At 48.0% G+C, this 23,124-nt stretch overlaps 1 protein-coding gene across 7 annotated transcripts in view; it reads left to right on the forward strand.

Moving 5' to 3' along the window:
- The first annotated feature begins 1,392 nt into the window (after window positions 1-1,392).
- Window positions 1,393-23,124, forward strand: part of ULK1 (unc-51 like autophagy activating kinase 1) — an 81,894-nt gene continuing 60,162 nt past the window's right edge. For 5 of the 7 annotated variants that reach the window (XM_040602041.1, XM_040602072.1, XM_040602057.1 and 2 more), the window contains exons 1-6: window positions 1,393-1,854; window positions 1,985-2,182; window positions 2,906-2,998; window positions 3,088-3,129; window positions 18,012-18,044; window positions 18,877-18,913. In XM_040602041.1, the coding sequence (XP_040457975.1) occupies window positions 1,801-1,854; window positions 1,985-2,182; window positions 2,906-2,998; window positions 3,088-3,129; window positions 18,012-18,044; window positions 18,877-18,913 (457 nt within the window). In that variant the 5' untranslated portion in view covers window positions 1,393-1,800. Of the gene's footprint in view, window positions 1,855-1,984; window positions 2,183-2,905; window positions 2,999-3,087; window positions 3,130-17,742; window positions 17,852-18,011; window positions 18,045-18,876; window positions 18,914-23,124 lie in introns of those variants that run through there. The other 2 variants (XM_040602080.1, XM_040602089.1) reach the window with 2 other exon arrangements.

The following is a 23,124-nucleotide window of genomic DNA, read 5'->3' on the forward strand; positions in this document are numbered from 1 at the left end:
CGGCACTAAGACTGCGTGTCTCTGCTGCACTAGGAAAGTAAAGGCAGAAACACCTGTGGTCGCTCGAGATTTTACCGCAGCTCTTGCAAGAGTAGGCTTGCTAACCATGGTGCCCTGGCTGTTCTCCAGTGAAGGGGGATACAAGATTTTGCCTGTCTAGAAATCATCTAAGAAGTTTCAAAACATTTCCTTCACTTCCTGCCTTAAACTTCTGCAACTGTTACCTTCTGCATTAGAGACAGTGGCTTTTAACAACTGGTAAAACAAAGTCCCGTGTCTGTCGATAGCCAAGTAGCTTGATTTTTTTGCAAGCCTGATGATGTTTGCCATTTTTACCGGTTTCTGTGTTAATTTTTGAATTAACCCCTTCTGATCATTGACAAAAACCTGGAATTGTAGACTGTGTGGATGGCACAGGCCTCTAAGTGAGAAAGAAAACCAGTTAAGTATATTGTATTTTTTAAAAAAAGTAATTTTAAAATTCATTTCTGCTGAAATCACAGAGGTACTCTAGTTTTGTTTTGGTTTAATGGCTCCTTCCTGCTGACCCTTGTCGCGTTTACAGCTGGCAGCAAGCACTCCATTGCTGCAGGAATCCGAGGTGCAGTCACTGCCGGGCGGGTGCCACAGGCTGCCATGCTCGCACCGGGGTGCGGTGCACGGGGTGTCTGGCGACCGAGGGCAGCAGGCCACAGGCCACACGCTGCCCTTCTGCGGGCGGCAGGGCCTGGCCCCAGCGGTGCTGCTTGTTCCTGCTGTTTGTTGGGAACCGGCCGTGACACGGCAACCCGGGCCGGGGCCGGGCTGCACCGGGCGCGGTGTCCCGCCGCCTCAGGGGCGCGGGCGGGCCTCGACGCCGGCGCGGCTGGCGGGAGCGGACGGCGCTGCTCACCGAGGGGCGGCCTCGCGCCCGGGGGTCACCGGGGAGCGCGAGGCCCGGCCCGGGAAGTGCCCCCCGTCGCAGCACGGCCCTGCGTGGGGCGCCGGGGCAGGTGCTGGGGCGGCTCCCCGGAGGGGGCTCGGCGGAGGCGGTCTCGCTCCAGGCCTGGGCCGCTCCCCTCCGAGGGCGGCGGAGGAGGCGGGCCGCCCTGAGAGGGACGGGGGTGCTGCGGAGCGGGAGCGGGTCACCCGCGGCCCCTCAGGTCCCGCCCGGGCCCCGCCACGGCTCCTGTGGCGAATTTTTTACAGTCCGCCTGAACGGGCGCGTTTCCTTATCTGTGGAAACGCTCCTGGCAGGCTCGGGCGGGGGCGACCGGACCCCTGCCTCCCCGCCACGCGCCGCTGACTCAGGGCCGGCGGCGGGCGGCGCCTTTAAATCCGTCGGGGCGGCCCCTGCGCCTCAGGTGGCCGTCGCCGCGCCCGCCTCCCCCGCTGCCGCGCATCGCGCCTGCGCCGGGCCGGCATTGCGCTCCGGGCCGGCACCGTACGGCACTCCGTTCCGCTCCCGGCCGCGCCGCGCAGCTTTCTCTGGGCCCCAGCGGGTGCCGGGCCCGGCCGGCGGAGCGAAGCTCGGGCGTGCGGCGGGACCCGAGGGGCAGCCCCGGCCCCGCTGCGTGCGAGCGGTCGGGGGGCGCGGGCGGCCCTTAAGGTGGACGCGCGCTTAAGGTGGAGCGCTCCGTAAGGTGGCTCGCGCTTAAGGTGGACTCTCCGCCAAGCCGCGCCTGCGAGGCGGGGAGGGCCGGGGCTCGTCATGGGGAGCCCCGCCTGAAGCGGCCGCCGGAGCAGCCGCGCCGGCCCGGCCCGAGGAAGAGATGGGGGAGGCCCGCTGCTGAGGAGTCAACTTCTGCCCGGCCCCTGACCATGAGCAGCTGCCGGCCGCCCTGCGGGAGGAGGCGGCCCATGGACGAGGGCGAGGTGGGCGAGCGGAGCCCGGCGCTGGGCTGCGGGGCCGCCCCCGCCAGCGGGTCCCCGGCTCCCGGCCGCGCCGCGGGGGGGGGGGCGCCCGGTGGCGTTTGGATTGGGAGAGGTTTAATTTTCTTTAAAGGCTGCTTCTTCATCACCGCCATCCTCCTCCTCCCCGTGCCTTTGCAGCTCTGAAGCCGTCCCGGCCGCAGGCTCCCCGCCGGCCGTGGGGACCCCCCGGCGCAGCGTCATGGAGACGGTGGGAAAGTTTGAGTTCAGCAGGAAGGACCTGATCGGGCACGGAGCCTTCGCCGTCGTCTTCAAAGGCCGGCACAAAGAGGTGAAGGATTTTTTTATTTTTTTTTTGTTAACGTATTGCTTCGGGCCGAGCTGGGCACCCCGTCCCGGTCACCCTGTCCCTGCTGACTGTTCTTAGCCAGGGCATTAGCCCTGGGGCTCTGGGCAGCCCTGGGGGTGGCCGGCATATTTATTATTTTTTTTATTATTATTGATGATTGTTATTTTTGGCGCCCCCCCGGGGGGGAGCAGACCGGCGGGTTCACCTTGCTGCGGGCTGGCCCCTGTCCGTGGGGGTGCAGCCCACCCCCCACCCCCCCGGCTCTTGCTTTGGCGATTGTTGGTATTTTTGTGTGTCCGTGAAGTTTTTGTCCTTCTTTACTTAATTCTTCCAAGAGGAGGGGAAATCGGTTACTGATAAATAAAAGGAAACTGACCCGGCAGTGGATTTTCCATCGTTAGGGCTTGGGATAAGCCATGGGCACCCACAGTGCGTTTATTTCTAGTGATTAAATAAGAGGATAATCATCATATAAAGTAGGGACAAAAACCCCGAACCTTAGGCTTTTCTCCTTGGGCTGACTGGCATAGTTCGGGAAAGGGCAAGTCTCAGCAAGTGAGGGGTAGGCATTAGGGTATAACGTGAGCAGCCTTTACCGGTGCTGCGAGATAGTAGTGTTTGTAATCTGTTAAGAGGCTGCTTACCCTAATGTAAATTAATGGTGAAATTTACATTTATTTTTGAATTACATATGCACTCTTTCAGAAACCTGAGCTGGAAGTAGCTGTGAAATGCATTAACAAGAAAAACCTTGCAAAATCTCAAACTCTGCTGGGCAAGGAAATAAAAATACTAAAGGTAAAGGCAGACTGACTTGTTTTCTACAGTCTTTGTTCTGTAGGTCCTTTGTTGCTCCTAGCTTATGGCCTTTGTTTTACTTTTTCTAGGAATTGAAACATGAAAACATCGTTGCCTTGTATGACTTCCAGGTAAATACATTCAATTATGGCAAAGCATTCTGGATTTGGGAGAGGTTGAATGGAGTTTGTGGAATTTCAGTTCTTAACAGATGTTCTGAAATCGAATGTGTATTTTGGGGGGTGAAGTCTTTTGGTAAATTAGGGAAAGATAAACAAACACGGTCAAGCAGATCCTGTATTTTTGTCTGGACCACAGAACTCTGATGCAGTTGGGAGCTCCTGTTATGTAGTGAAATGCAGCATGTGGTGAATGTGTCCGTGTTGGAAGCTCATAAGTTCTCACAAACTTAGAAATAAAATTACAGTAGTTATTCTTGGCATGCTTACCTTTTATTTTTTTTTCTTTGGTCTGGGTATACTTCCTAAGAAAATTTCTTTTTCCTAGGCAATGTAAAAATAGCGTGAGCATGACTTTGTAACATATGATTGTCTTCAGTTCCAGAGGATTTTAATTTGCATTTTTCTGTTGTCCTTGTGGCAATCACTAAGTGTTAAAAATTGCAGCAGACGTTTTTAGATTATTGTGGTTTCCCGCAGTTTCTTTTTCCTTCAAAGTCAGCTCTGAAGATCTAATCTAAGGGGCCAAAACTGATCCACTCTGAAACCCAAGCTATCCAATTTTTAATTTTTTCCCCCTTTGATTTTTGGTTAAAAAAAATCCTGTCGGGTCATGGGGCAAGTTTTCTTTGACATTGCTGATGCTTTTTTTAAAAAAACAACCAACGGTGCAGGACCTGAAAGCCTAAAATGGAACTCCTCGGTGGCGGGCTGGAGGGGCCGAGCGGCAGGGTACAGCCTGTGCCGCCCCGAGGTGCGATGTTTGATGTTTGCGATGGCTCCGCCGGCCCCGCGGGTGGCCCTGGGGTGGCTTATCTGGAGCCGCCTGCCCGGTCCCTGCCATCACGTGTCCGCAGGCCGCCGTGTTTGTTGACATTCCTCCTTCTCCCGTGGATTGGCTCCGGTGGCCTTCGCGTCACCCCAGACACGAGTGCCAGCCGCCGGCGCGGCCTTGTGCAATGCCTCCTGGGTGCTGTAGTCTGCCCCTGTCCCCACGGCCCCCTGCCCGTGTCCCCCCAGACCCCTCCGCTGCAGCAGGGGGTACGGCGGGGCGCCGCAGGCGGCCTTGGAGAGAATGCGATGCCTGGCGCGGCTTTGGCCGGAGGCGGCCGTGGGGGATTCCGGGCTGCCCGGGGAGGGCGGCGGGGCGGCTGGGGGCGGGATTGCTTCCCGGGAATGACCTCTGGGCGAGAGCCCAGCGAGCCGCCCCGGCCGGCCGGGCAGGGCAGCTCGAGGGGCAGGGGCTGCCAGGCACAGGCCGCCTGGGGCATTCGATCTCGTGTTTATTCGTTTCTGTCCCTTCTGAGTTTACTTCGTAACTTTTCAGTTGATGAGGGAGTGAGTGGCTGCTCCTGCGTTTCCTCTGTAGTTTGCATTTGTACGAAGCATCATGCTGCTGCGTTTGCTTATTGCAGATCTTTCAAAACCTTTGTGTTCTTATTCTCACCCTGCTTTAAATAGCTGCCAGGTAGGAAGCAGCTCAAAGACGCTTCATGTGAAAGGAGCGATTTCGTTGCTGTTACAGCTGCAGCAATGCGTTTTTCTCCTTGAGTGATGGCAAATGAGCTTTAGTTAAATTCTGTGTGTAGCAGTGTAGCCTGGTGAGCTATTACCAAGAAGCTGTGTGAGGTACCAAAAATAGGAACCTGAGAATCGTCCTGGGCTGGAGGCATGCCCAGGTATGTGCTTAGTTACCAGCTTTGTCAGAGTCCTTGTATGACCTGGGCAAGTTGATTTCTTGGACAAAATGAGATGACTTAGCTGGCACTGGATCTTACGTAGGGTACCAGGGTGCAGAGTCTGTTCTGGTGTAAGGTGATCGGTCACCAGACAGTCTGACACGGTCCACCCACACAGGTTCTGTGTGTAATGTGTCTTGAGTGTTGGCCTGGCTCTGTGTCTCCTTAGGAGTTGTGTGGGAATATATTATTCACAAAGGTAAAAGTGCAGTTTCAGGGAACGCTTGTTTCTGCCCACCTTTCCTTACTTTGTGGAGAAGACTACTTACTACTCACCTTGTTCCTCTGATACAAGATAGGTGGCTTTGTTCATAGCTGCAGATATATTACCCTCAAAAATGGCATAGTTGCAGTTAATGGAGCCCTTACTTGTAGACTTCTGCTGAAGGGGTTTATTCTTGTATTACAGCATCACAGTACAAAAAGGAAAAAATATTTCCTGTGACTCTTAATGTTGCCCTGTAGCTTTGTCTATTGCATTTTGTGTCATTCCTTTCCTCTGCACCTCCTGTCAGCAGTAACTTTTAACTTCTACTTGTGTGTTCCTTGCACACAAGGAAACGGTTACCAAAACCACAGTGGCTGTAAGCAAGTGATTACACCCAATGATGCTTTCATTTGCATTTTCCTGGTTAAAAGCTAATGCTAACCAGGTCTTATACAAATCGATATTTTTTGATGTAATGCCATTTTTGCCCCAGACAGACACTTGCAGTGCTGGTATGTAACGCCAACAGCAGCTCTTACCCTGGCATGCTTATTTTATTCTTCAGATCTGGGAAAATTGCTGTGTTCTTTCTTGTTTCATAGATCTTTGTGATATTGGTTCATAAATAATGACAAAATAAGAAGCTTCCTAGGAATAAATGATACTGGTAAGTGTTTAATACATAAAAGTGCAATGTCTGGACTTTTATAGGTCCCCTCACTGGAGTCCTAAGAGCAGCATCATTACATGAGAATGGCTCACAAAATGAAATATGCATATTCCCATTATTATGTGCTCATGTATTAATCAAAGGTGCTGTGAATAGTCCAGGAGCCTAATGTGAGAACCCCTGCTCAAAAAGAGGATAAATCGTATTGCATTGCATTTCTAAAAGTGCTTTCTATTTAGTGTCTGCATGGAGTTGTGGTGCAGATCTTTCCTAGGCACCGGGGGTGTTTAGCATAAAGTGAAAACCATGTTCCACCACACTCGGAGCCAGTTAACTGCTACTGAACAATCCCCAACTCCTCAGCTGGCTTGCAGAGGGGCTGGAGTCAGGGTCTCCAGACTGCAGCAGTCTAGAGAGACATCTGGGTACCAGAATTCTTTTCCCTCTGAAGACAGCCAAATGAGCTCTTGTTCTTGAAGGTGGAAATTAGTGACAACAAGGATACAAATGGTGGTTTCCGCCAGATGAGAACTTGGTCTGGAAATTAGGTTTCTTGAAAAACTGATTTCCAAAACTCTGAGCATCAGCTCAACTCTTCACACATGTTGATGCTGAAAGCGTTGCGGTGTGTGGTCTGGTGGATGGGACGGGCTTTCGTTTCTTTTGTGACTCAGGAGATGGAATCTGTGATCGGAGACCTCTTGGTTAGCTAAGGGGATTCAATAGTAGGGAGGTAACTCTTGAACGTATCAGGTCTTGGGAGCGCTGCTCACTGGATGGCTTCTGTCAGCACTAGTAATAGGTAGAGTTTTAGATGTCACTGTGATCTTTGGGGCAGTGGGAGGTCCTGGGTATCTTTGCTTCCCTGTGCTGTGCCAGCTGCCCTGGGAAGGCTGCTTGAATACATGTCAATTGAAGATCTCGCATGTGGCTGCGCTGGTGCTAGGGCAGAAAATCTGCTGTGCTTGAACATAGATCATGCTTTGGGTGTTAGAAAATGTTTTCCTGCATGAAATAATAAGAACGTTATTTTATTGGCACATCTTCCCTAGTCGTGTGCTGTGATCTGAGCTTGCTTCTTAAAGCAGCCCAGCTATGACTGCGCTTTTGTGGGTATCGGGGTGTTTTTGGGGATTTTTGTAGGGTTTTTTTCCTAGTTTTCGCATGGATGGGATGGGCTGTTTGTAAAACATAGTTGTTAACATCATGCAGGGCACTGCACTGTGAAGTTTCTGATTCAGCCTAGGTTATCTGAGGGCCTGATTTACATAATTTTGTGTCAAGTTGGCTTATTGTACTCACCAGCTCGGGATGAGCTGAGAGTAATACTTAACTCACTCATATGGCACAGACTCACCAAAAATATTTCTGCTGGCGTGACTGTATCACCTGGAGCTCCTGGACAAAAAGAACACTGAGTCCTTGCAATGCAGTTCTTGTGCACATGGATTAAGGCATGGGTGGCAGAACAAACACTTCTCAGCTTAATGATCAGTCACCCCGGGCTGGTCTTGAGTGCCAAGTAAATAACAGCCTTGCTCTGTTGTTGCTGTATAGGAAGTCCTTGTGATCAATAGCACTGTGGCTGTTGGGCTGTGATGTTCTGCACCATCACCCTTTTCTGACATGGAGCCTTTAGCTGCTAGTGCACATCTTGTCTACGTGCCTCCAGAACCCCTGGAGCTCCGTGTATGGCAGTGTCCTTTGGCGTGCCCTCCAGCACTGCTCGCTTCTGCTGCAGTGCCTCGCTGCTGCGTGTGATGCCAGATGAATCAGTGTTGCTGCAGCGTCACCTCCTTGCCTCGCCACCTTTTGTGCCACCTAATGCAGGATCTTCTGTTCCTCAGGCAGTGGTGTTTGGGTGCCCTGTCTTGGGAGACAGGGCTCCACTGTGACACTTGGAATGACTAAGGAGGCACTCTGTGTCTGGAAGATCACACTCCTGAGATCAGGCTGCCTGCCTGGTTAAATCCTGTTTTAATTCCATCCCCGAGCGAAGCTGGCAAGTTGCCTGGTGAGTGGGTGTAAAGTGCTGGCTCCTCTGAACTGCCAAGCAATCCTCTCTCTGTTTGCTCTGTGGGCAAGAATGGGATGTCTGCTGTCCTGCTCCGTCAGCATCCTTGCATCTGTTGAAGGAAATAGCTCTGATACTGAAGACTGGATCTGGCTTAATTTAGAGCTAGAAGGGGAGGAGGACATAAAACCCAACCACCCTCTGACAGTAGTTTTGTAGGGTGAGGCTTGAGAGTTTAGTGCACCAAAATGGTTATGTTTATGGAGAGTAAAGAATTTTATAGTCTTGAACTTCTATGTAATGTTGGCTTCACTAGCTGGCAACCCTGCCACTGTGCAGGTCACAGAAACACCTAGCAAATGTTGATCACTAAATATAGACCTCAGAGGAGTCATGGGCTTTTTTTAGAGGGAGTTGTCTTGTTGCATTTCTGAAATTATGATCACTGTTGTACTCATCCTGTGTGTAAAGCACATACCTGTGTTCCTCTCATGTGATTAAGATGTCATGGAAGAGCTGGCGACGTGGAGGTTAATAGCCTCTAAAGCTCCTGTGGAAGGTAGCATTACTCAGACTGTAATGACAGATTAAGGAATGTTTCCCAGGAGTAATCAGAAACTGGTAGGCTGTTGTGTTCACAGTTTGACAGCAGAGATCTGGTAATGGCTGAGGTGCTATTGGTGTTGCTGCTTTTGAAGTTCCATCAGTGTTTCCATTATAAAAATTTCCACTGTTTAAATCCTTGTGATGATTGAATTCTTTTGGTTGGAGTGAGCAAAGCAAGGAGGTGGAGATTTAGAAGATTGTGGGGAAGAGGTACCTTCTAATCAGTGGCTGAGTGGGACTGAATTCAGATGGAGAACCATTGTTGGAATTTCTTTCCAATACTTATAGGTCCAAACAAAAGCCCAATTAAAAGATTTAATTTTGTGGCTGGACTGCACTTGGCTGTAACCTGTAAAACTGCAGTAAAACTGTGTGCTTCAGAACCTCATCTGAATTTAGCTTGAGCATATGTAAAGAATTGGGAATACAGTTCGCTTTCATGTGTCTCCTTTCTTCCTCTCCCTTTCCTGCACCCCCTACTTACCCACCTGTTGATACCAGCTGAAGAGCCTTTGCACAACAGGCAGGCTAGCAAGCAGCACCCAGAGGGGTGGTGGTGGCGGTAGGAATCCAAGCTGGGTGGCTCAGGTTTGCTTTGGGGAAGCTCTGAAGCTCGGGTCCCCTGGAGCAGACATGTGTCTTCGTGAGGCAGATTGCCTTCATCGAGTGGCATGTGGAGACAGACAGTGGGAAACGAGAAGTTAAGCACAGGGGTGGTGGTCTTTCATCTGCAAAGTCAAGGAGAGGTTTTTGGGTTTGTTTTGTTTTCAGAATAAGTATGTACCTTTTTTTGCTTGTTGTTTTCTGTTAGTTGGGTGGGGTTTGGGGTTGTTTGGGGGGGGGGGTGTGTGTTTTGTTTTGGGGTTTTTTTGTGGGTTTTTGCTGTTACTCATGTTCATGTAGCAATAGTAAATGGCAAACTTGATGGAAAGTGACTGAGTGATGTGGTCTTCCAAGGCAATGTTTCTCAGGCACAGACCCAAATGTACTTTGCCTAAGAGGAGCCTTCTTAATTGTCTTCAGATGTTCTCGTTTCTCTCTGAAAATTTTGTTATTAAATGTCCACAGCAGAATCCAGGGAAGCCAACAGATAGCTTTAGAACCTCTTTTGTGCTTAGTGTATAGCAAAGAGGCGCTTTAACTGAGCAATGTCTCCCACTTTACGATGTGTAGGCCTTAAATACCACCATAAACATAAAGAGATGCTCTCAAAATGCAAAGTGAGGATCTCGCAGCTGTATGCATTTGTTTATTAAGCAAGGTTGTTTAAAGGGGGGGCTGATAGAAATGAATCAAATTCTGCATCACTGGTTGCTTAGGGCAATAACATTCTGTCTGGCTGCAGGAGCACCTGGCTCATCTCCTAGCATCAGAATAATGGGAGGAATTAGGTCAGCTGAGCTGGCATACTAGAGACCAACCAGACAGTGTGGTTCCAATGGGGCAAATGAAAGATGCAGCATTGTAAGACTTTAGGGATCCTATTTAGCAAAGCATCTTACGTTTCCAAGAAGGGAAGGCCTCCCAGCTGGCTTGGTACGTGCTGGTGGCACAGTGTGGGAGCTGCTGCGGCACTGGGAAGCCTGGCGATAGCTGGGCAGGGGGAGGTGGTGTCGGTCAGGGCTGAGCTGCAGCCCCGCAGGCTGCCAGGGGTCTTGGAGCACACAGGCTATGTGTGTGTGCTGTTTAATGTCACTGCACACGGCTGGGCAGTCAGGCTGCTTTCTCTCTGGAGGTTTCTTCATTTACGTTTGACTGATATTTTTTTCATTTAGTTGGCAATTGCAGCCAGCATGTTAAATATGTTAAAGCATACTTGGTGCTCTTCATATTTTTTAAACACTATAGATTCAAGCCCATGTTACTCCGGCTTCCAGTAACTGGATTTTATTCCCTCTTAAATTAAGAAATTTTATTGGAAAGAAAACCCATCCTTTTTTCTTTAAACTCCTTGTTATAACACCTTTGTGCTGTGTGTTTGCTTTCTTAAATCTGGTAAATGAAGTATGAGATGAATGGATGAGGAAGAAGACTTGTAAAGGCCAGTCAGTCATGCAGCTGGCACAGAAAAGCCGGTGGAGGTCGGCTTTTTTCTTAAAAAGAAAAAATCTCTGGCAGGGTAGCAGGTTGTGTTTGGGATACAGTATTAAAAAAAAAACACAAAAAAACAAACAAAAAAACCCCCAACCCCAAGCCATTCCCAGCTTTATTGGTAGAACTACATTAACTGGTTCTAAAATTGAACTTCTGGACTGAGTAGTTTTGCTTGTATTTGCACACATCTCAGTAAGTGGGTATGTCTCTCTGTGTGTGTAATTAAAACTGAAATGTTCGCTCTTGTAGCCTGCCGTGTTGTCAGCCATAGCACTCCCCCCACTGCTCCTGCTCTTTGGGCAGGCTCATAAAATGCAGCTTTATGGTATGCAAGGGTTTCATTCCAGTACATGTGACTGAGCTTAAGGTAATGAGGAATTCAACCTTAAATGTTGATTTTTATAATATGACTGTGATACAGAAAGGAAATGAGGAATAAATACAGAAAAGTAGATCAGATCTGGAATATTTTTTCGTTGTTTTTAGAATTACGAAGTTTCTTCTCTTAATAGCATTAACATAATGCATTGCCATTTGCAGAAAGGAGCTTGCTTTTGTTAAGCTTCTAGGTCTTATTCTGCCTGTTGACAAAGAGGTACCTACTTCTTTCCATTCCACGTCAAGAAGTCCAGTCTTTTCAGGAAAACTGCCACTTTTTCCCTGCGCAGTCTCTTACCATTGCTGGGCTGCTACGCTGGGGCAGTGTTGCCTCCCTGGGGGCACGGGCTGCTGCAGGCGAACCTGGCTGCACTAAGAGGTGATGGCTCGTCAGTGTCCCAGGAGCAGGAGCCTTCAGTTTGCTCTGATGCGTGTTTTGGTCTTGCCTTGTAGCTCTGTGACCTGTGAAACCCGCTGCTTTGTCTCTATACTCTTATTATGGCATTAATCCCATATTTTGGTTTCTGTGGTTAGGCTCAGGTGCAGCACTCGGCTCTGACTTGCTGTAGAGTGTTGCTCTGCAGGGGCCCAGTCTGCCCCCAAAGGAAGGTCATGTTTTCCTGTTTGAGCTCTCTGCAGGCACTGTAGCCATCAGTCACCCAGCAGGCGCGTTGAGTCTCGTGGTTTGACCGAGGCCCGCAGTGAGCTTGTGTGAAAGCGAGAGCCGGTGGCCCAGTCCGTGGGGCTGACGGGCACTGCAGCTGCCCCCGCTTGCAGATGGAGGTGGAGGAGAGAGGGGGTGCTGGTTTGAAGGAGGCTGCAGAAAGCTCAAGCCCAGTGGAAGCGATGGTGAAGTTTCTCCAGGTCTGTCGGATATTGGGCTGTCTTACCAGCTGTCCTGCCGTGTGGCTGAGGTGGTATTAGCTGCGGGCAAAAGAGTAGCTCCACAGACATGTCGTTGTCTTGTTTGTTTTTTTTGATGTCATGCAGTCAGACTTCAGGACTGTTGCCAGGGGAATGGGAAATACTTTCCCTCCCTTCCTGAAGCCTGGGTAGATCCAGAGGATAGCTTTCCTGCTGTTTTTAATCTGCCCTGAAGTACAACCTGTCCTGAAACAAGTCATCTGTTTTATAAGTAGAGAATACCATACTGCCTGGAGTGGGGTAACACTGGCCCTTGGTATTATTATTCTTCTGGTCCTACAGAAATCTGCCTGCTGCAAGGCTGGCCATAAACCACGTCTATGCTGCGGGGCTCCCTTCTGCTTGTGCTGTGCCTCTGCTGGTGCTCTGCATCCTGGAGCAAGCTGACAGGTCTGTAGGAAGCAGAATGCAGTCAAGAGCCAATACAGTTGGCTGTGGGCCTCTCTGGGTCTTGCTGCTTATGCTTATTCCCTGGGATATACATGAAGAAATTAGAAGCCCTCATTGTTTTGGGAAGTCAAGGATCTGCTGACCATAGTAATAACCCTTTCCAGTCAGTAGCAGTAGGTTTTATTGCTGGACATGGATGTGCTAGAGTGGGCAAAGATTGAGTAGACTATTGGATGATGTTATTTGTTGCTTGCATATCGTCTTCTGGACAATGCTTATACGTGACTGACCAAGATCTATTGCTTCCAGTGTAGCCCATAGACAAGAGGAAAGTGGCTGCCTGTTCCTTATAGCATGCTAACTCTCTTGCTGTAGGATCTCCTTGGCTGCATGACTTGAATCCCAAAAGTCTGCCCTGAAATGTGCTTTTGTCTGATTGTGAAGCTGTGCCTCTGTTCGAGAAGTGTTTTGTGGTATTGTTTGACTGTGCAGAGAGGAGATTATGCTGCAGTGGATGAGTTGGTGGGTTTTTGGCTTGTTTTTTGGGGTTTTTTGTCATCTTTTCTTCCTTCATGAGTTAGTTGTTGTCTCTTGAATTGGAAACCTGCTTGAAATGTTCCCAAGTTCCTTATTGGTAAGGTTCAGGACAAGTGAAGGGAAGGACCAGGGCCAGAGAACTAAGAAGTGCAGTAGGCTCTGAGACATGCTTTTCTTCCTGCTTGAGGTCAAAAGGCGAGTGAATATTTTTTTTAGCTATTTGCTTTAGATCTATTTTCCAAAGGGTGAGCACTGGTAGGTGCTCCTACAATTCAGATTAATGTTACTATTGTCTTTTATCTTCCTTCCGTTCAAATAGTTGCGTCAAGAAGTAATCCCTGCATAGCATGATGGTTTTCCTTTCCCTCTTTAGAGGTTAGCCTCCTCAAGCCAAACTGTTAGCCAGAGTGAAACAATACTAAGAGACTTTGCTACGTAGAAAGTTTCTTTTCTCTCTTGAGAACAGCGGGTTCTGTTACCCGAGCCCAGCCATCATAGGAGCCCCTGCCTAGGCTAGAGGCTTTCCAGGTGCCACTGGCCTAGGAATTGGTTTCTGTAGAGCAAAATTGTATTCATTACAGCCCATGTTTGTCACACCAGTGCCACTGTCAGAAGAGCAATGGCAAGAGACCACAGGTAAAAGGGGCACTGGCTCCAGGAGATCCTACAGACAAAACAGGAGGATGTGGTGTGCTGTGGTTCTGCTGCGGTGACTGGGGGAGGTAGCAGTAAAAAAACTTAACAAACCCAAAAAAGCAGAGCAGAAAAGCTTAGCTTTCAATTGACGTCACATTTATCTTCCACTGTCAGACTCCCAGCTTTTTGTGCTTCTTTTGTGTTGGTAGGAACTGATGAGTCCTAGCCCCATTTAGAGGGATCTGTGTGCAGCGATTATCTTTGCTTGGCAGCTGCAACGGGCGCTGTTGGAGAGGCAGTGTTGAGCAGCACATGGCAGATGCCCTCTGAGAGGCACAAAACAAGAACCTTTGCCATCATAGAGAGGCCAGCAAGCAGGTAGTGGTACGCTGCTCTTCAGGAGGACAACAAAACCAGTTCTGAGGACTTGGATCCATACAGCTCCTCTCCTATAGGCAGTAGGAACCTTGTCAGCCATACGGTGCTCAGCACATGGGTGTTCCAGTGAGGCTACATTCATCTTTGAAGTGTTCCTCCTGCATCCCCCAGCCTTCCTAGAAAAGAGGACTGGTATGGGGTGGAAGCCATCCTTTGCTGGTTCTACCCCAGTGTCTATTACAGCACTGCTCCCACACAGACTGATGAGAACACTGCACTGCTGAGGGAGTTTTGAAGTGTTGTGTAATTAAACTTCAACTCTTTTCCCTTCCTGAACAGCTTTCTAAACTCTGTGGCAGGCTAGGTGCCGGGGTAGAGTGCAGAGGAGGATTTCTTTAAGGAAGTTTCCTCTCGCAGGCTTTTTAAGCTGTGGTAGGAGGATGACTAACTGTGGGTACACCCAGACATTTCCCTTTGGACACACCTAAACACACACTTTCCAAGAAGAAGATCATGCCACCTTCCATTATGGGTGGAGAGAAAATTTAAAGGGAGACAGGACTGCTGGGTCTTGATGTCTAAGATGCCAGCCCTCCTAATGTCCCAGTGAGAAGTTTTAACATTGCACTGTCCTGGGGTGATTTATGGTGTACTGCTAAATGAAGTTTCTTCATTTCTTTGTCCTTCGTCATCAGATGTGTGTTATTTGTAGAGTCTGTTGCCTATTTTTATACTCAATTAAATTGTAACTTCATCACTGGGGCCTCTGCTGCAAGAACTACAAGTCAGGCAGTGGTCCAGACAGATTAATTATCAGCTTAATGTCTTTGGCAGAGACTTTTTGCTGCTATTGTGGAGTATGGTCAGGGTACTGCTGCACTTTATGATGAGGGGTAAAGTTAGAGGGTTGCCTCTGTGCTGTTCTCTTGGTCGAGCTTGTTTGGTGACAGGATTAGCCTCAGCTGCACGGGCTGGCACATGTGAGTAAGAGGTCCAGAGTCAGTCATCTGTAGTGCTACTTGGACATAAGCCTCTGCAAAAATGCAACAAACTGTAATATTATTCTTGTTACTGATGTGGAAATGAGTGGTTTGGGTATTTTGTTTCTGTTCAGAGAAACTGGTAGCCTGCAAAATTTGGCTTGCAGTGCTTTTTTTTTTCCCCCCTTGTTTTGTTAATGAACAAGTCATAAATAGTGTGGAAGGACACAGATGGAAAAGAAATAGTTTCTGTTGCTGAATGAGCTTGAGAGCAGTCCATCTGCCCAACTGAGAAACCAGAGGTCTCTTCAGGCAGTTGTGTCCCTTGTAAGCCCAGTGAGCTCCTGGCTCTTTCCAAACAAGAGTTTGTTGCTGGAGCCCTTCCTGAAGTAAATGTTTAGTTTTATTGGCAAAATTCCTACAGATCTCTTTCTGGTAAGTGGGTCTTGAAATGCTGAAGTTGCAAACATGGAAGTTGTCATCCCTGCTACAGGCATCTGTGATCTGAAAATACACTTGCTAAATGTTCCTTTGCTGTGCTGGGGGTGCACGCAGCAGGGCAGAGCGCTTCTGAGGAAGGCTTGTGTGCTGGGGGGGTGCTTTGCCAGTGGATGGGTGGGGGAGCCACCTCCTCCTCGGTGGGTAGCTGTCAGGCCTTGCCCTCTTATCTCTTCACCCGGTGGTGGTGGCATAAAGCCACAAACCACCAAGGTCACTGTTGCTGGGGGAGTGAAGCACGGCATCCCCCCCGGCCTGTGTAGGTCCTTGTTTAACCCTGGTGGCCGTGCACGTGGGCTGCTAAAAATCGGTGACTTTCCTGACAATGTTTGTTTGCAGAGTCTTTAAATAACATACAGTGGAAAAACAACCAAACTGTACGGTGTACATTAGCTATTGGCTAATAGCTTGTTACAAGTATCTTCTCAATGTGGTTTGTGTAAGCTAAACTTCCTCTGCATTTTCTGTATAGGTAATAATATAGCAAGTAAGCTTCCCCAAACCCTGCTGGCGTTATACATATTTATTTGTAGAGTTCCTAAGCTGCAACGATCACAGTGTGTTTAGACAGGAAGTGTCTATGAAGAACATTGCTGTGGCAGTGATGAACTCGGTGTGGGCTGCCAAAGGCGCTTGCGATGCTTCCTCCATGCCCAGCAGTTGCGCTGCCATGTGCTCCCTCACCTGCAGCCCCGCAGTCCTTCCCTGGGCAGCTGCACCACACTTCTGATGCGTCCTCACATCTTCTGGTGCATCTGTGGCTGGACTTCCAGGAGAAGTGAAAGGCCTGGGTGTCTTTATAAACCTTAACTTCCCATTGTTCCTGCTAAGGACAGCAGGAGCTGGTGGGTTTTGAATGCTTCTGAAAATTTCACCCCAGTGCTCTGGTGCAACACTTGTGACAGTGCCTGGTGTCGTCTTCTTGTGCTGTGTCCCTGGGCTAGTGCTTTTAACCACAGGCTGGTTTCCCACTTCATGTGAAGCCTGTGTGAAAGTGGATGACTTAATGCGCGCCGCTTTTAAGTGCAGAGGTTGGAAAACAAATCCTGTTTAAAGCAGTACTTGTCATGCAAGGAAATGCAACAAACTCGGCCTTGAAGTATCACACATAATTGCTTTTGGGACAAACACAGGGACTTTCAAAAAGCTCATCAGGGCTTGGCAGTGAAAACAGCTGTAAGAGCTGAGCTGGGGATGGCCAGCCCTGGGGTTTGGTGAATGCTTGAGCCAGGGGAGCTATGTGAGCGGAGGCTGCTGGGCTGCACGGTGCCTTGAGCCTCTCCAGGGGAGGGTGGGCTGTGCTGCAGGCAGCTGTGGGCTGAGTCTGACATCACGGGTAGTTCAGCTTCCTCCCCTCTTCCCCCCTTCCTCCAACCAGTCTTCCAGCAAGCATCTGGAAACACAGATTTCATGTTGTGAGGTTCAAAAAGGACTGTAAGAGAAATGATGGGAGGTGCTGAGGACTCGAGGTGTTGACAGAGGCAGTTTGGCACAGGCTGGATGGGAGGTAGAGTCCTGTGGGCAGACAGAGATGAAAGGGGCCGAGAGCAGACAGTGGAGACTGCTTGGAAACCAAAAGGCTTGTAGGGTGGGTGCTGGGGCTCTTTGAAATTGTAGCGGGGCTCGGAAGAGGAGTCAAGTAGGCAGGTGTCTAAACAGCCTGTAAGTCAAGGCGTGCTCCCTGGTGCTCTGGAAATGGAGTGGTCTCCTCCTCTGCTCTCAGAGCTTCTCCACTCACCTGGGTGATTGCTGCCTGCGCTGGTCAGGGCTGCGTCTGGAGTTCGGGGGAGGCTTCCAGCACACAGGCTTTGTGTAGCAGGGCTGTTTCTGTCTGACTTGGAACAGAAGATGTAGTCTCATTTGCCTTTCTGGGTCTACCCGGGGTTGAAATTTCTGGCTGTTCTCACGTTTGTTCTCTGCTAGTGGTTTGGCAGCCGTGCTAGACACATGCCAGGCAGCCGCCGGTGTCAGCGTGCATGTGGCACAGCTACGTGTGCCGATGTGGTGCTCCCTGGCTGCAGGGCACTCCTCCACGGTGGCCAGTGCTCGCTCTGGGGGTGTGCTGCCTTGTATGGGCTTCCAAAGGCCAGGGAGCTGGTGGAGGTGGTCCTCTGAGGCTGGAGGTGAACTCTCAAGATGGTAAGAAGCATCACAGTGCAGCATCTGTAGCAAACTTAGGAAGGCAAGCATTTGGGCTGAACTGTGCTGGTGTTGACCCCCATGATAATCCAGAAAGCTTTAGCTGCCCGAAACTGGTTGGTCGATATTGTGGTTTTGACCTGAGATCTTTCCTTTTTGCCCTCAAATCCAAGGTGACTCTTGGGCACTTCTCAGCTGTGGGTTTGCGGGCCCCAAAATTGTGTTGCTTTTATCTCTCTGTTCAGGCTAGCACTGTTCCTGTGGGCATAGCTGCTATAAAGGGCTGAGTTAAATGTGGAAATGATTAAGGCTCTAAGATGATAGTGTGCCAGTGTCTGCATTGCATACTGCTGTTAATCCCCAGAGCCCAAAAGGAACATGAAGACCCAACATGAACCCAAGCCACAATACAGGAGATCTGCTTGGTTAAACAGAAGCACACTCAGAAAGGAATAACGTGCTTAAATACCTGGCACTTTCAAAGTAAGCTGTTTTTCAGGAATTAACCTGTAATGAAGTTTTTACCCTCTCTTCAGCTGGAATCATAACAGAGCACAGTTTACCTGTTTAAAAGCAAATGCAGCAGTTGTAAAGTGTGTGAAATATTTCAATACATAAATCTTTTATTTTTCTGTTTCCCCAGGAACTGGCAAACTCTGTCTATTTGGTTATGGAGGTAAGCAAGTGTGTGTGTGTGTCTTTCCCCACCCACCCACCCCCCGCCATCCTTTCTTTTTTTTTCTTTTTTTTTTTTTTTTTAACCCTTGTTTTAGGCAGAACAGCTTGTTACACAAGTAGTGCTTTCTGCTTGCAGTCTCACCTGTGATACTTTTGCAAATCTAATCTGCAGCTCTGTGCCTTTGAGAACTGGAGCAGTGTGGGTGACAATAGCAGCCGGGGGATTTTTTGATATTGCTGCTGTCAGAAGGTCATGCTGGCACGGGTTTAATCAGTCAGACATCTTACCTCAAGGGTCAAATAGGTGTTACTGGGCAGTATCTGCTTCAAAGATACACAGAAAGAGAATTATCTTGACACAGCCTGCCTGCCAAGCTTTTGAATGTTTACTTTCCTGTTCAGTCTTCACTGTGAGTCTTGTTGCCTTTCCTTGGTGCTGTGGAAAACCATGTGGGGAATTCCAGCCGTCAACTGTGGCTGCTCCCTGGCGTTTCTCAGCCAGCTTTCTGGTGGTGTCCTGAGTGGTGACCCTTCTGCTTTGTTCTGGTTCTGTCATTCTCTCTGCTGGGCATGTACATGGGTGTGCATGTGCACAAAAGCTAGTTAGTGCTGGCATATTATAACGCGACATAATGTTTAGGGGAAATGGGACAGAAGAGGAACCTCCTGGAATGGAGTTTTCCCTGCCAACTTCTGAATACATATTTTGATACGTGTGGTTATTTATGTTTAAAAATTATGATAAGCCTGCCATGCTGGTAAAGTTTACTGTTATTGTTTTTAATGTTTGGCTTGCCTTGCATTAACTGAGCTTTCTGATCTATTCACAGTACTGTAATGGTGGTGACCTGGCAGACTATCTTCACAGTAAGTAGAACAATATGGAGAATATCTTCTGTATTCAGAAGAAAACACTGACTGTTTTATCTCATTAAAGTTGCGGGGGTTTGTGGAAGATCTAAATAAGAACACTGTATTTTTATTTTTTTTAACTCCTGCAAAATAGAGTATCACTGCTCCTTTTCTAAGAGGTTCACCCTTGATGATAATTTTAAAACTGAGACTCCATGGTGGTAAAAGCTAGTATTGTAGTCTTTCCTATGTAGGTCAGTGGTAATTGTTGTCGGTAGTTATATATTTTAGTTACAATGGCCTTAGATTAAACACATCTTAACTCTCCTAGGGACATGGTTTGTCTGTTTCTTGGTCACTGGAAAAAAAAAAGCTATTTATACTGAAGCCTTGCAGTTGTGTAGGGTTGCATTAAAGTAAGACCCCCAAGAGTATATTTCAGTTTACCCCTAAGAGTGTGCCCACATCTAGGGCAGAGCACACTTCTTTCCTCAGTGTGATGAGGGTGACTGTAGCGTAGCTGGTAGTGTTGTGAAGGTGGTGAAAACCAGGGTCTTTGGGAGAATATAGCACAGGTGTCTGCGACTGTGGTGCCTTGACAAGCCTTCTGGTGAGACTGAAGTGTGTCTTTGCCACCAAACCGAATGAAACATGCTCGGCCTGTTGTCCAGCTGTATTGCTGGGACCAGGCTTCCATCTCCCAAGGTATTTTTCAGTGCAGCCTGCAGCACAGGTACAGGCTCCTGGCCTGCATGAAAATCCCATTGCACCTGAGTACCAACACAGTAGGAGGATGGCGTGTTTAACAAGTTGCTTAGCTACAGTCAGGCACGGCCCTTATTTTCTGTTGGCCTAACTGTATTTTTTTTCTTTAAAATTACCTTGTTGTTTTGCATGTTAACTAGAAGATTACTAAATGTGAAGAGACAACTTTAATCTCATTTCGTGTGTGGCTCTAGGTCATGGTTAAACAAAGTTTCTTCACATTGTTCAGATTAAAAGCTAGTCAGCTGGGTAATACTTCAGGCTCCTTATTTGAGGTACAGGATGTCTGGAAATGGCAAAGATTGAAGGATTAAAAGCTAAATTTACATTTGCCCTACAGCTAGTGTTGGTATCCCTAGAGTGATAATTTGGGGCTGGATGCTAGTATGCTGCACTCTGTTCACACAGGGTAATGGTTTATGCTTGTGGACTTCAATTTTCAGAAAGGATTTAGTACTTGAAGGAAAATGAAGGAATATTCTGCATTTCATGTGTTCTGTTTGCTTAAAATGTGGGTGAGAGGGAAGTGATGGGAATTTTTAAAAAAAAATCCAGATTTAGTGTGCTTTGTCTTGGATAAGTGACTGTTTTGCAACTCTTGGATATCTCTGTGCTTTAAAAGGAGCATCTTTTGTGGTGTGATGCTGTTATGAATACCAAGTGAAAATGGTTTTGCATTGGGTACCACCTTTTTCTCCTTGAATACAAATGAAATTTTTTTAATAATTAAATGCTTTTAAAAAATTGCAAACTTCAGTTTTACCAGTGTGTGGGCTTTGAAGGCTAAAGTTTTTTAGCTTCCATGCACATGAAGTCAGCCTTGCTGTGAAAGCACTGGGCTGTGCACCCTTGTTGGCAAAGCTGTGTATGTAAACAAGAACACAGCTTCTGGCCAAATGATTTATAGAAATATGGGTTTATAGAAAATCTTCCTGTCCATACTACTGCTCGTATGTGTACATTGTAGTCTTCTCCCTTCCACCACTCATCAGAGAAAAAAGTGAAGCACAGTGTGCAATTAGCTAGGCTATTAATAGAGCTCACTTCCTTGTTTACCAAATGAGACTACTCAGGAAATCGGTGGCTAGTTTGAGAAAGTGATGATAAATCGTATTTTCTGAATAAAACTTAGTTTTACCCCAGCTGGATTTGTTTGAGCATTGCCTGTGGTAAGATTTGAATCTTCTTTGCCCGAGCTAATTTTAAAAAGTTACCTTTAGCTCTGTTTTTACTAGTAAAATATTTTACCTTGACAACTGTAAATAAGCACCAATTTCCCAGTTATAACAGCTGCTTGTTTTATTTTAACTCTTAATGTCTGTGTGCCACTTGCCAGTAAAGAAAAGCCAGCAGGTACAGATTCCCAGAAGTAAGGGACTGCAGCAGGAAAGTTAGGTATTCCCATCACTGCAGCAGAGATCTCAGTTTTCCAGATCCTAGAGCCTAGGTATGAGTGTCAGCTTTTACATCACATGGCTTTCTCTGTTCCATCACATGCTCCTTTGGGGTATCTCTTCTCCCAGCTTCTGCAGGTACTCAGAGTGCTTTTGGTGATAATGACTTTTTTCCTGACATCTCATCTTGGAAAGTTCAGATTTCTTCCAGGGTATTTCACTGGTGCGCAGGAGGCTCATCTCTATTGAGCGGGTTTGTGCTGCTTCAGTTATTTTAATAATTGTGTGATGGTATTTAGTTGCAACATCTACTTTCCCACTGACTCCTCAGACGTTTTTGCTGGTAGTTCCTGTAACACTTATGCAAGCTGTACATGCAAATCCCTAGTTTCTCATTGAATGAGATGCTTGTAAGCTTCCCAGTCCATTCTGCCTTCTAATTACAGGCATTAGGCAATACGGTAATTCGGTGTTGAATCCAAAGGCACTCTAATTCTCCTTGTCTTCGTAACTGGAGGACGTGCGTACATGCACGTTTCAATACAATATGTGTTTTGGCTGAGTGATGCTGTTGGTCAGCCCCTCTGATACAACCCAAGGTGGTGTGTGTTCTACTAAAGCGCAACTTCTGCATCCTTCTTCTTCAATCGTACGATGCAGTTTCCCTTCTGATAGATCTCTGGGTGTTGCTTTCATTTCAAGCCCACCATAGGTTATGTTTTGAGCTGAGAGTGGCAGATTGCCACTGTGCATGGTACAGCTGTGGGAAGCGTTACAGAAGCGACCATTTCAGTACGGGAATGACTGGAATTCTGTGGCCTTGGGTACTAAGGAGGTCAGAGCGGGCTGATCTGAAACTTCTTCAGCTCTGTGACTTGTCCGTAACAGCCTGTGTCAATGCCAGTTCATAAGTGCCTGTTTGTGACCTTCCTTCTAGCTGCTTCTTGGAGAGTACATCTCTGTGAAGAAAACCTTGTACCAGAGCAGGGTGTTTCTTGGTTTGACCGCAACGCGTGCGAGGAGCTGTTATCTTCTAGCTAATGCCAAGTAGTGTGGGGGACCCTTTTGCAAACAAGAGGTGGGAGGCACTGCTGTGTAACTCCTTGCCCTCTACAGCTGGTAATTTAAGAAATACCAATGATAAGGCTAGACCTCTCTGGAATAGGTTTTCTGACTTGTACAGAAGACTTCACGGGAGTCTCACTGGCTGTGCTCTGTGCAGGTGGAGCTGCAGTAATTGTAAGATGGGCCCCAAATAAATCAGCTTGGTCTGTCAGACTTCAGTTTGATTTGGATTGGGCCCATGTTAGAGACACTTGTGGCACCTGTGGGTAAGAGGAGAAGTTCTTTTTCCTAAATAACTTTTCCAAAATGGTGCTGTCATGTAACATCAGCGGGTGTACTCCGATGTGTCTACCCTTGGATCAGCTAACAAGGGCTGTTTATGCTGCAAGTTACCTGGCAGCCCCTTGGCAGATTGAACATCTCAGCCAGGCTGATCAGGGCACTTTTTTAGGTGGTTTCATCCTTTTCCTACTCCTCAAGAGCTACAAGGCACGTGGGCCCCACGCTGACCCACAGTAAATATTTGCTCTGATCTAGTGACCTGTGTGGCAGCCTGTTCCCAAGGCAGTAAGCTGAGTGCCTCATCACTGAAGTGGAGCTCATGAAAATAAACAGAGGGATATTATTACTTCTCAGTAATGGTAAAGCAAGGCTTGTGAAACAGTGTTCTCTGCAAGAATGTATTGCTCACCACGGACATCCACAAGGATGCTCAGAGTTCAGTGCGGGCTTGGTGCTTTGCCAGCAGTTTTCTGGTGAAGATGAGAGTATCTCCTTTCTACAGGGACAGAAGTACAAGTTCCCTGTTTGGGATGTAGCAAAGAGAGTTGTGTTGTTCTCCATGCTTTTTTTCTTTTTGGTGCCACATTAATTGAATAGGTCTTCTGTATCTTCTCCCTCCTTCTGCCAGTGGTAGCTGGTCTAGGAGACCTTTTGTGGACCAATATCCTGAAGTTGCTGAAACTGCTACTTGTATTTATGTTTCTCTCCTTCAGTTGGAGA

This window comes from Falco naumanni, chromosome 1, assembly GCF_017639655.2.
Source record: "Falco naumanni isolate bFalNau1 chromosome 1, bFalNau1.pat, whole genome shotgun sequence".
In the NCBI taxonomy this organism is placed as follows: Eukaryota; Metazoa; Chordata; class Aves; order Falconiformes; family Falconidae; genus Falco; species Falco naumanni.